We start from the raw sequence: 14141 nt of genomic DNA on the forward strand, positions 1-14141 counted from the left end.
TATATAAGTTTATTAAAATTGAAGTGATCAAAGAAAAAAAGATTATATTATAAAATAGGCTAGTATTCTACTTATTTTTTACCTGGAATTTTTTTGCCAAGGTGGTCTACTTTTCAATTTTATTAAGGATCAAGCTTGTCCTCTCCCTTCCACGCACGCTGTTATTTGAATAGTGATGTGCACGCAACAATTATTACCGTATTTTTCTTAGAAGTTGGGTTGACAAATTTTTATTAGTTGTTATTTAATTTTGCAATTAATTAATATTGTATTATTATTTACCATTTATAACTTATAACGGGATTAAATATTTGAATAATGTTAAAGATACAAACTATTTTATAAAATATTTTATAAACTGCTAATTTTGTAAGTGATTATTGATAAATAAAAAAGTAATATTAATGATGAATTTATATGAAAACCAATAAATATTTTGTGAAAGTGATTATTTTAGCATTTTCCTATTGTAATCTAGGTTTTGCTTCTAGGAGTAGGAAAATTATTAGGTATTCCTGGAGTATCATAAATACGTACTCCCTTCTTTCACATAAATAGTAGGTCCCACCATGAATTTAATTAATGAGACTCACTATTCATGTGAGAGAAAAAATACACATTTATGATATTCTATGAGTACACAATAATTTCCTTTCAGAGTATTATAGTGGGAAGCGTCAAGTATACATTATGACTTAATTGCTTGCGACGATCAACTTCTACCTACCTCATTCTTCTCCCTCTTTGTATCTTTCCTATTTAAAGGTCAAGAGTCACAACCACAAACATCACCCTAAGAAAATTGTTCTCTGAGCGTGCCAGCCACTTGGACTTGGTACCTCACTAAGGAAGAAACACAATTTTCTAAAGGTATCATTCAAGTATTCTTCCTCCTCTTTTCTTCATTTCCCAGCTCTACAATCTCCAATTTTCTCATGCAAATGATCTTGATCTCTTTCTATACAGACTAGTATTAGTAGCAGAAAATGATCTTGCTGCAAAGCATGTTATATTGACGTTGTCCTAACTCCTCCTCCGAAAAAATAAAAAGAAAGTTGTCCTAAGACGTAACCCCGTTTTTATACATTTTTCTTTGCGATATAGTTTTAATTTTTCAGAATTTATATCATGGTGTGTTCTTAGATACGATTATAATTTGTACATATATATATATATATATATGTACTAAGAAATATGTTGTGGTTGGCTATGATTTATATTATACAAAGTTTCATACCAGCTATGATAGTCTCTCTCTCTCTCTCTCTGTGTGTGTACATAGTTGGGTTTGGTTCATTTGAAATATTATTAGGCTAATGATCATATTAACTTGTCTCATGACTGTAGGACTTGTATTCATTACATATTTAGAGGATGTGGAAGCTGAAGATAGCCGAAGGAGGGCCAGATTTGGTGAGTCTGAACAATTTCATTGGGCGGCAACACTGGGAATTCGACCCCGATGCCGGTACTCCAGAAGAGCGTGCTGAAGTTGAAAGAATGCGTGAGGAGTTTAAGAAAAACCGGTTTCATAAGAAACAAAGTGCTGATCTTTTGATGAGGATGCAGGTAACTATGTCCATATATGTGTGAATATACACATGTGTGTGTTTTTTCTCTCATATCTTTTCTGAAAAAATTCATGTTCATTAGTCTACAAGCATCATAGACTAGTCAACCAGCTATATAGATTAGACTGCTGGCTTTTGATCTTTTCTTTTCAATCTCTCTCCTTGTTTTCTTATCAGTGTAAGCATTGATGTGCCTTTCGACTCATTTAAGTTTTGTACGTAGGTATGCACACAAGCACAACATAGCGAGACAAATCTCACGTTTGACTTCATTAATGGGTTACTTTGTGCACTCGTTGAAAATGTTTTCAAAGGGTCTCATCTTTATCAAATTAAAAATAGCTCGATTCTCTACAAAAAGTTAATCGATTGCGATAAATTTTATCGGTTGTCCATTAATAACAAGTTCCCTTAGCTTTTTTAGGATATCTTTGGAGTATTTGCTTAAGATCTTTCCATATATAGATCGTGTGCAGCAGTTCAGGTTACCATTTTTGTTGGCAAGTAATATATGCACATGACCCTTGGAAATCGAAAATATGTTTTTTTTTTTAAAAGAATTCAAAATCCGGTGATATGTAATAGTTATTTAAAACCTTTTACACATCTCCAACCTTTTTGTCTATTTGATGTGTGCAACACACGACAATTACACTGTTCAAGTCTTTATGTATCGGATAGCGTTCATTTCACATGATTTTTACGCACAAATATACACACAATTTTTTTATGTTGAAATTGTGACTTTAAAAGTTTTGTATTGAAATTATAAGCCACGATTTCAATATAGGTTTATGTACCGTGTCTACTAGAATATATAAATAAAGATTAAGGTCTTTATATAACGCAGACGTGTAAATAGTAAACTTTCAAAACATAAAGCCAAATTGTGATCAAATTTCTTGTTTAATATTTTAATTTGCACGGGATATCAGCATAAAGGTATTTTTTTATTCAAGATATTTTCACACCCTTTGCTATTTAGACGGCATACAAGTTAAAATGTCAATTAAAGTTAGCTATATGAGCTAAAAGGACAAATTAGGCTGCAATCTGTCCCTGTCGGTAGCAGATATTTCTAACTTAGCCATTTATTATTTATAATCATACAACTTCTATCCCTTTTGTTTTATGTTTTTTTTTTTTTTTTTTTGGGATGGAGCATACAACTTCTATCCACTAGTCAAAGTCTAGGAATCTGAATACTGTAGTACGGTAGCACTCAAATGAGAAATAGTTCTGCCAAATTTTGTCTTAGGGATGGTGCTTCGGACTCTCACAGGGGTCTCACCTTATGTGAGAGTCCAGAGTGCTACTTTAGGACTATGTAAATTTTTTTTTTCTAAGACTATTTTTGGTTTAAAACAAACATCAACAATATTGAATAAAAAATAATATGTTTTCAGTATATTTTTGTTCCTTCAAATTTAAAACGTCCAAATTGGATCCATAAAATTTTTTAAGAGTAAAAAATTCCATCCCTTTTATGTATGGGTCGTCTGTTCTATTAGAGATATTATGGTTCATGAGGCTTAAACATATTGCAAGCCTACATATAGGAGTGGCATTGGGTTCAAATGAACTCCCTAACTTGAAAATAAAAATATTATATATATATAAAAAAAAAATTATTAGCTTACTTTACTTTGAAAAATATTTCTGAACACCAAGACTTAAATTTTGCACACCCTAATCACCAATAAGTCCAACTCAAAACTAAACAATAACATAGGCCAACCCAACCCAAAACTAAAACAACACAGATCAGCCCTTTCTAAAATCAAACAACAACACAGATCATATAGATCTCTTTCTCATGAATTTCATCTCATCTCATCTCAATTAATTATTTGACTATCTTGATATCTTCAACTCTAAGAATAAAGAGTGAATATTTGTGAGTTGCGAGTGTCTATTTCATTATAAATTTATATTATATGTGTGAGTGTGTTTACTACTAATTATGAACTTTTTTTTAATAATATTTTTTGTGTGAATTGTGATGTGTGTAAATGTGTGCATGTATAGTATAAACATGATATAACTTTATATAATTTAATTTTTAGGAAATACAGAGGGTTTGTAATGATTCAAAATATGAAAACTCGTAGAAAGAAATTGTAAAACTTTATACATTTGTGTGTTTTTTTGTTGGTAACTCAATATAGTCAAGTTTTATTTTAATTAAATTTTTTTTTGACTTATATTTCTTAATGAACCCTAATAAAATTCTTAAAGTCACCACTGCCTACATACTTTAATATATTTTCCCAAATTACTTTAATAAAATTTAGTAATTAAGTAGCACAGTCAAATCTTCTCTATGAGAAAAGCCAAGGTCTAAACTCCATATCCCTCTCTCCCACTCATAACAATTGAAATTTAAAAATAAAAAACTTTTAATTATAAAATTGACACTCACCTCATAAGTTGAAATTTTTTTTTATAAAACGGTCTTATTACATATCCCAAACACGTGAGATCTACATATATTGTGAGAAGACGAATCCACATATATTGTGAGGATCAGTATCGTAACATATGTACAATCTCTAATGAGTAATTTAAGAAATCTTGATGGGGCCAACCATATCCTTTTCATATTACAATTTTCCAAACCACCATTACCACGTAGTAATGGTGGACCACGTGATGTGATACATGGTTTCAAATTTTCAATTGGAAAGTGATTGTTTTATCACTTTCGCGCATTAAGAGACTAACCAATTAGCAGCAATGTTATAGACAGGGCCACTCAAGACCCTAAACCATCTAAAGATGATGAGAACTCTGAAAACAGTTCTTTATCTGTCATTTTTTAGTAGTCACATCTGTAGCGTTTTCAATCCATTTTATTCAAATTAAGACACTCAAAAACCCATGCATTTCACAACAACAGGTGGAATGGTAGGAAAATATGATAACATTTACATATATATATATATATATATATATACATAGAGAGAGAGAGAGAGAGGCCTACATGCCTTGTCAAACTGGACATCCATAGTCAAACTCATGACTTTATTTTTCTATCCATAGAAACACACTCCTATTTTCCTTTAAATAGTACTTAATAACCTTTGGCTATCAAAAAAAAAAAAACTCTTCTCCGAAGTTGGAATTGCCACAGAGGTTCATATAAAAAATAAAAAAGACGGCCAAAGAGAGTGTGAACTGGAATATTGAAAAATCAAAAAAATACACCCAATTCTTTTTTCTTTTCTTTCTTTTCCCCCATGAGAGAGATGCAATTCCACAATTTGCTTACTTTTGTGGGGACCCCGGGGTCAGTTTCCACACGGTTTCATAATTTTATTGGTTAGAAAAGAACTGGTTTCACTGTCTTTTATAGTTTTATTCCTAGTTTTCATTTTGGATTAACTTATTTTTAAGTTTAATTAATTGTACTTGTACCCAATAACTAAATAAACTTTTAAATATTTAATGAAATAAACTCATCGTAACATACACAAGCAAATATACCCGTTCAGTAACTTAAGGCTTAAAAAAAAAAAAAAGATTCGAAGCATGGCCTTGGGTTCCACAATGATTGTGAGTTGTACATTTTGAACTTTGAAGCATACAATTTTGTATTCATGGTTTAGCTTTTTTGGATTTGTGGACAAAATCTACGTTATCTTTTTAAGTATTATTTGACAATTGGACAAGTTCAGAGATAACTCTGTAATGGGCATCAATTAGCAAAGCCGATGCATGACCCAAATTTGGTGGCGATGGAGTATAATCAAAAGATGAGGTGAAATAAAGATGAGACATCCATTATTCTTGCTGAGACAACCCATCTTTTGCAATTCCATCCACTAGAGTTTTCACATTCATTTCCTCACACAATTAGATATTTTATTCACTGCACCTCACATAAATAGAATTGAAGTCAATTAGAAATAAAATAAAATAAAAATAATGGTCTAGTGAATTAACATTTCCTACTAGAATTCCTGGTTGATTGCTTTGCATAATTGCGTTTGAACCTTAGGAATTTCCACCATATTTCGGTGTGAAACTGTTGTTCTAAGATAGTACGAAATCTTTTTGACCTTTGGGTTATGTAATTATGGAACTTGTATACGGAATTTCTAATAATAGCATGAACTAAAAAAGAATGGTGGGTTTCAGTGGTAAAATTTATTCTTCTCAAATAATGGATTTGGTTGGAATTATTCTTACCATAAATTAGTTATAAAGAAGAGAAATGTTATGTTTACGATATTTTTACAACACTTTTATAACAAATTTAAGTGGTAGATTATTACAGATTGTTATTGGTAGAGACAAAAGTAATTTCAATGGTAAGTTTAAATTATAACAAATAAAAACTAAACACTTATAATTTGTTGTGCAAATTTGGTAAGTATAGCTTTTTTCTTTTTTCTTTTCTTTTTTTTTTGTGGTAAATAAAGGATAGGGCTTTTTCCAAAAATGATATAGAAGAATTTCCTGAACTCAATACACATGGATGTCACATCATTTCGCTTGTAAATGCTCGATTATCTCTCTCTCCATTTATCTTTTATGAACTTTAGAAATTGACAATGGTATCCATAATGATAATTGCTTTATCATCAGGCTAAGCCCAGATGATGCCAATGACCACCTAAAATGACTTCAATAAATGGGAAATATTAAGAACATATCATATACTAGTGCTTTGTGTTTGACTCTTAAGGCATGTTTGGTAGACTGTAATAGGCGCTGTAATATAATAGTTATTCCTATAGTTTAGTTATTCTTTAGTTTGGTTATGTTTTTATTACAAGGAATAATTATTCATCTTTAAAAGGTTGTATTAGTTATTCCTTAGTAAGAGCAATAATTTCAAAACTTAATATATTTCCAAATAAACAAACTTTCCATATACATCTAATTATTATAAAAATAAAAAAAATCATAAAAAATAACACATATCTCTCTTAAATTTAAAAATAACAATTTTTAAGGAGATATAATTATATGGATAAGAAATTTCCTAAAATAAATGTTAAGTTTCATTCTAATGTTATAACTCACAATCAAACTAATGAATAAGTTTTGTTATTATATTACAACACATTTTATTCCTAGTAATAAAAATTACAATTCCTATCGTAATTCTCATTCAGTGTACCAAAATGTACGCTTAAAAATCCTATATGTGAGTTATTGTCTCATTTTTTATACTTGGACATGTGTCTAACTATTTGATATGGAAACTCTCAGCTTAGAAAGGAGAACCCATGTGGGCCTATTCCACCACCAGTCCAAGTGAAAGAAACAGAGGTGATAACAGAGGAAGCAGTGATAACTACTCTGAAAAGAGCACTGAGCTTTTTTTCATCCATTCAAGCCCATGATGGCCACTGGCCTGCTGAATCTGCTGGCCCTCTGTTTTTCCTTCAACCCATGGTATGTATTTTCAAACCATTTGTTTCTAAAAAACATACTCTCTCTCTCTCTCTATACCTTTGCTTAAGAAAATAAAAATGTTGTTAAAATTGTAACACTTCTTGATCATGTTCATTCCGTAAGGCCAGTTAGATTGATACAATTTCTTGAATTTAAAAAAAAAAAAAAAAAAAAAAAAAAAAAAAAAAAAAAAAAAGCCCCATCAGATTGGTGCAGTTTCTTGCATATACTTTTTGATTTTTTGAATTCAAGCTCTTAAACGCACAAGCAAACGTGTGTGTATAAATATATATTGTGTTTATGACTTGATATATGGGGATGACTGAAAAAATTAACCCAGTGACTTGTTTGTTACATTTAACTTAACTTCAAATTATTGCCATGCAGGTAATGGCATTGTACATCACGGGAGGTCTCAATGCTATACTTTCACCAGCACACCAGAAGGAAATAATTCGATACTTGTATAATCACCAGGTAATATTTTGTTGTTATTGAAAATAACTTTGTGCTCAAATAACTTATAGTTCCAAAGGATCTATATAAATTCGGTAACATGGAATATCCCTTAATTTGAGAGGGCAAAAAAAAAAAGGTCAAAGGGAATGGCATCCCTCATTAATAGAAGGGAAATCACATTTTTATCCCCCATTTAATTAGAGAAAAAAAATTATATATATAATATTTTTTTTATAATGGAATAGAATAGTTTTCCTCTAATGCATTATATGAAAATCATGTAACATATATAAAACATATAATTCATTAAATTATTTAAACATGTCATATGATTATTAACTAAAAAAAACTAGATCATGTGACATTACATAATTACAGGAAAGAATTCCTTGAAGATGAGGGGGACTAAAAATACACCTAAAGTTTGGACATCCTGTTACCAAAAAAGGCTCTGGTCATCCTCATTAGTCAAAAAAAAAAAAAAAAAATTAAAAAATTAAAAATTAAAAAAATAAAATAAAATAATGACACTTAAAGTCATGTGACTAAAATATACACCTAAAGTCTTTTGGGTTTCCACCTAGTGAATTGGGTGGATTTTTCTCCAATATGATTTGGAAGAAAATTCTGTCTATTTTCTTTATAAACTCATGACACAGTGTTAGTAGATATTCAGCAAGCCAACAAGCCTAAGAAACTGAAAACTTTGCATAATTTTAAACTATACATGTTCGTTTGTTTGTTGGACAGAATGAAGATGGAGGTTGGGGCTTCCATATTGAAGGTCACAGTACAATGTTTGGCACAGCTTTGAGCTACATTGCCTTAAGGCTACTTGGAGAGGGACCTGAAGATGGTGAAGACATGGCTATGGCTAGAGGACGGAAATGGATCCTTGACCATGGTAGTTTAGTAGCAATTCCATCATGGGGAAAGTTTTGGGTCACGGTATGACCAATTGAACCCATTAGCCAATGTTGCTTTGGTTAATGTTACATCACTTAATAACTTTTTATTCAATTAATATATTTAAAATTTCACAATTTGATTATATGTTCTTTATATTCTTAACATGTATTTTCAAATTTTGTGTCAACCAAATGTTATTTATTTTTGTAAGTAAACTTGAAATGCCTCCTCTTTTGTATAGGTACTAGGAGTATATGAGTGGTCAGGTTGCAATCCACTGCCTCCAGAATTCTGGATTCTTCCTAATTTCTTCCCTATGCATCCAGGTTTTTGCAACTCACATCTTTTTGTTGAAAAGAACACCTTTTAAGATGCTTATCACTCAAAAAATATATGTAGCAGTTAGCATAGTGCATGCATGTATCTGATTGTCATGACCTTCATTATACGAAATACAGGCAAAATGTTATGCTATTGTCGCTTGGTTTACATGCCAATGTCTTATTTATATGGAAAGAGGTTTGTCGGCCCAATCACTGGCTTGATTCAATCAATAAGACAAGAGTTATACAATGAGCCTTACCATCAAATTAACTGGAACAAAGCTCGGAGTACAATTGCTAAGGTTGTTTGAAGTCTTTTTGCATTTCTTCTCCTTGTTAGAAATATCGATATCATATCCTGCTTATTAGCAATTTTCACAAAGTTGATGCCTACATAAAACTTACACAATGTGCTAATTTAGGAGGATCTCTACTATCCGCATCCCCTTATGCAAGATATGCTATGGGATTTTCTTCACCATGTAGCCGAGCCTATCCTGACACGTTGGCCCTTTTCAATGTTGAGAGAGAAGGCAATAAAAGCTGCAATTGGTCATGTACGTTATGAGGATGAGAACACCAAATACCTCTGCATTGGAAGCGTAGAAAAGGTCAATACTTGTGTTGTAGTTCAATTCGAATGAAAGAAATATAAAATCAAAGTATTTGGTGTGTCATCATTGAACTAAATTTGTCAAGGTTACTTTTATTACAGGTTTTATGTTTGCTTGCCCGTTGGGTTGAAGATCCAAATTCAGAGGCATACAAGCTTCATCTAGCCAGACTTCCAGATAACTATTGGGTTGCTGAAGATGGCTTGAAAGTTCAGGTAATATGACCATTCCCTTGTGTCTTTCGGTTACTTGACTTTTCTAGAAAAAGCAAAAAAGCATAATTAGCACATCCATAAGCATGTGAGCATGTTAATGCAATCACATATACTTAAAAAGCATTTACTTATGATGCTTGATTTATGCGATGTAGAGTTTTGGCTGTCAGATGTGGGATGCGGGCTTTGCTATTCAAGCAATTCTCTCTTGTAATCTAAATGAAGAGTATGGGTCAACACTCAGGAAATCACATGAGTTTGTCAAGGCTTCACAGGTCAGAATATATATCAAATACTCCTTACGTGATTCTATGAAAGATAATGCTTAACTTAATCATGTTTTTTTCTAGGTCCGAGAAAACCCTACTGGTGACTTCAAAGCTATGTACCGACACATTAGTAAAGGAGCATGGACTTTCTCAATGCAGGACCATGGTTGGCAAGTCTCTGACTGCACAGCAGAAGGGCTAAAGGTAATGCCAACTCTAATACATTTATACTAACATTCTCAAGGTTTATTTCAAAGGCAAAATTTTGAATTTTGGCAAAACCTTCTATTTTTTAGGTTGCACTTTTGTTCTCACAAATGTCTCAAGACCTTGTTGGCGAAAAAATGGAGACAGATCGGTTCTATGATGCTGTGAATGTCATTCTTTCTCTACAAGTAAGAATTCAACCTTGCAGATTTTTTTTTTGACAAATTTACATCAAGTACAAGATTTGTGTGAGTTATATTATCCACTTCACTTATTTAACTTTCTTTGGTTTAATGATTCTGAAATGCATCTTAATAATTGACTTTATTTTCATACAAATACAGAGTAGCAATGGTGGTTTCCCAGCATGGGAGCCTCAAAGAGCTTACCGTTGGTTGGAGGTAACTTCTCCAATAAACCTACTAGTTTCTTCCCAACTTGTTTCAATATCTCAACTTTTCCTTGTAAGATAGGTTTGTACATGTTTATGGCAAAAAACCATTGTTTTAAACTCACCAATCATTCCCATATTTTTTTATCTTATTTTTGCAGAAATTCAATCCCACAGAGTTCTTTGAAGATACTCTTATTGAGAGAGAGTAAGTTATCTTCCAGCACAAGAATAGTTGTCATGGAATTGGTCATGTTATCTTCCTAACATTAAAATTGAACCACTTTATAGGTATGTAGAATGTACTTCATCAGCGGTTCAAGGCTTGGCACTCTTTAGGAAATTCTATCCCAAGCACCGTAGAACAGAGATAGACAGTAGCATTTCCAATGCAATTCAATACATTGAAGACGTACAAGAACCTGATGGATCATGGTAATATGTTTTTTGCACACACTTATATTCTTGATTCACACCATGGAAGTACTGCTCTATAGCCACATAGTTTTCTTTTGACATTTAAACATAGAAATTAAAAGTAGCCAACTATGATAATATTAGTAAGAGACTGCACCAAATTTTACTCTTTTCTTCTGTTTTATTTTGCTTGATGCCAAAAGGAGAAAACATCAATACTTACACAAGATTAATACTTATGCAGGTATGGTCATTGGGGGATTTGCTACACCTATGGTACATGGTTTGCTGTAGGAGGATTAGCAGCTTGTGGAAGAAACTATAGAAATTGTCCTGCATTGCGCAAAACTTGTGAATTTCTGCTATCAAAGCAACTACCTAATGGTGGATGGGGAGAGAGTTACCTATCGAGCCAAAACAAGGTATGGAAATTTGTTTTGATTTAAATGTTACTTATTCTTTACAACAGAAAAGAAAGAAAGAAAGAAAGAAAGAAAGAAGGGGGGAAATGGAAATAGAGAACTCAAATAAGTTTCTTTGTGCAACAGGTGTGGACAAATATAGAAGGCAACTGTGCAAATTTGGTCCAAACCGCATGGGCGCTGTTATCACTCATTGATGCTGGGCAGGTTAGTCCATTTTCTCCTCAATTATTTAGTAAGTTGTACGTTAACGTGGCTGATTTAGGTTTCACCAATAGTTAGAGTAGGCAATTAGTTGGGGAAGTGTCATGAAAATGAGTAATCCAAGATATCAATCAGTAATTCACCATTGGTCATGATTTGAGGAAATTGCTAATCGCATCTGCAATTATACCCCAAAAGCATTAGTCAGCTCACTATGGGGGTTCCTTGTAATCACTTATATAGCTCAGTTCAACCTAAAATAAACATACACTTCAAATCCAATTTACGTAATCCAGGATATCATACATATGAACACAAAAATTAAGATCTAAACAAATAAATTTAAGAAACTTTGAACCATAAGTATTAGATAATAGCAAAATTTGGAAGGTAAGCCTCTAGTGACTGCTTTGGAAGTGCAAACAAATCTCATATACTAATTCTAAATGTTTTTATAAATTTAGGCCAAGATAGATCCAACACCAATTCATCGTGGAGTAAGAGTGTTGATCAATGCACAGATGGAAGATGGTGACTTTCCACAACAGGTAATTCCATGTTTATTCAAAATCCAATGCATTTAGATAAGTGCCTGTCTTAGTTGTGTTGTTCTTTCATTTCTTTTTGTCAAAATAATTTCTACATACCAAGATATTTTTTTGAAGCATAGTATAACTAATGGTTATTGGCAACAGGAAATCACTGGAGTATTTATGAGGAACTGTACACTAAACTACTCATCATATAGAAACATTTTTCCCATATGGGCTCTTGGAGAATATCGGAGGCGAGTTCTATTTGCATAAAACCTGAATGCACAAACAAAGGATTGCATATTGAAGTTCACCACCAATCTCCAATATATGTACAACTTCCACATAAGCAAGAAATATAGATAACTATATACTACTTGAAAGATGTAAAATTGTCATAATGTAGTTCTTTTTTTTTGTACCAACATTCGGGTGGCCTAGTTGGTAAGATACCGGGCCATCAAGTCTCAGGACTTAAGTTCGAGCCTCAAATAATTAGCTGTGTGTTGGTGCTCCTTATATCCCATCTCTATCCCAAATGGTCCAAAGAATAATAAGTGAGTTTCTCACAAACCCGAAGTATGGAGTCTCACCCGGGAGCGGATAGGGTGCTACTATGCTCATGCCCAAGTACGAAGGGAAGCCACACTAGTCACCCCCCTCTACCCATTTTTTTTTAACCAAAATAAAAAGTAGTTTTTTTGTGAGACAAATAGTTTCACTCTACTACCCAAAAAAAAAAAATGTCCATTTAGTTTGTGTAAGGATGTATTTGTGGACTTACCTAAAAGGAAATGTAATATTTGTGTATGCTATATGTGCAAGTGCCACATACCGTGTAGTGTGTATACTTTAGTAAGAAATGTATAAACAAATATATAAGGATAGAGGCTTTTTAACTTTCATCTCTCTCTCTCTCTCTCCCTCTCTCTCTCTCAATTATTTTAGGAGGCGGGTTATAAAGCTTCCCTCTCATAATATGTGGGTCTCACAGTTGTATAGCTCACCAAATGTAAAAGCTTGTTTGATGGGTAACCAACTTAAGTTGTGAACCCTTTTCTCTCTAAGCTAGACATAAGAATTCCTAGTCGTCATCTTTGCACATTTATATATTGCAAATACTTGTTTGGGGACGTTTAGTGAATTTTTCAAATTTCATAAGAAATTCAAATTTTCCATAACCATAAGAGATTTCCTACCAAAATCGTTAATACCGTGCTGAAGATTGAGAGTATTCCAAACTTCCATTTTAGATGATTATGGTATCATTAGAAAGCTTGTAAGTCTTTTTCAATGCCACCAGTTTTCTAAAGCTTGAAAATATTTATTAAGTACTTGATGCATGGTTTTAAAAACCAAACTAGTCAAAAAACCGGAAAAGGGACCAGTTTTCAGTTTTTTCGAGTTCTTGACCAGTTTTTATCGGTTTTTTGCCGATTTTTCCGGTTTTTACTGGACCAGTTCCATGCCTAGTGTCCAATTCAACTAGTTGAACTAGTTGGTCCAATTTTTAAAATAGTGCTTTGATGTTATTTTGAACTTTTGGAAGATGTGTTTTAAGTATTTGATGTTATTATTAACTTTTGATTTATCTGCCTTATAGTTATTTTGATGTTATGAGTTTGTATTAAATTTATAACAATATTAATCATATGCTTTTTGAAGCGGGTTAAATGGATTGAATTTGTGTCAAACCAACCTGCTTAATATTAAGCGGGTTGAAATGGTTCGTGTCACATTTGTGTAAGCCCAACACGATCCATTTATTAAGTGTGTCACTTGTGTCGTGTAATGTCAACCCGCTTCAATGATAGGTTGTATTAAGGTTGATGGGTTATGAAACTATTATTAACATGATTGGGTTTTAGTTGAGTCATTTAGTCAAATATTCCTACCTTGACGCAGTACGCTATCCCGAATTAATGCCTCTAACAAATATATGGTAGTCAATAGGGCAATTTTGAACTAATGTTGGATTTCCAACAGCTTTACACTTTGCGTGGATTTTCTCAAGCAAATTGAACTTCCACCCCCAAAATATATATATATATATATATATATATCCAAAAAGGAAAAATCCAAATCAGTCAACTTTTACACCATTCAATAATAAGATGCCACATCACATTATTACAAATAAAATATTAGTCAATAGCACGCTAAATCAAAATCTGCCAAAATATAATACTAAATCACAAACC

General features: G+C 32.3%; 1 protein-coding gene across 1 annotated transcript; it reads left to right on the plus strand.

The window, feature by feature from the left end:
- The first annotated feature begins 797 nt into the window (after nucleotides 1-797).
- LOC115969538 (lupeol synthase) lies at nucleotides 798-12843 on the plus strand. Its single transcript, XM_031089209.1, has 19 exons — nucleotides 798-870; nucleotides 1348-1569; nucleotides 6792-6977; nucleotides 7365-7454; nucleotides 8187-8384; nucleotides 8587-8671; nucleotides 8804-8970; nucleotides 9091-9279; nucleotides 9384-9497; nucleotides 9653-9772; nucleotides 9848-9970; nucleotides 10063-10161; nucleotides 10318-10374; nucleotides 10526-10572; nucleotides 10656-10799; nucleotides 11026-11203; nucleotides 11330-11410; nucleotides 11872-11955; nucleotides 12103-12843. The coding sequence occupies exons 2-19, from the start codon at nucleotides 1375-1377 to the stop codon at nucleotides 12211-12213; spliced, it is 2268 nt and encodes a 755-aa protein (XP_030945069.1). The 5' UTR covers nucleotides 798-870; nucleotides 1348-1374; the 3' UTR covers nucleotides 12214-12843.
- Nucleotides 12844-14141: the final 1298 nt, after the last annotated feature.

The sequence above is a fragment of the Quercus lobata genome, chromosome 11 (genome assembly GCF_001633185.2).
Source record: "Quercus lobata isolate SW786 chromosome 11, ValleyOak3.0 Primary Assembly, whole genome shotgun sequence".
Taxonomy (NCBI): Eukaryota; Viridiplantae; Streptophyta; class Magnoliopsida; order Fagales; family Fagaceae; genus Quercus; species Quercus lobata.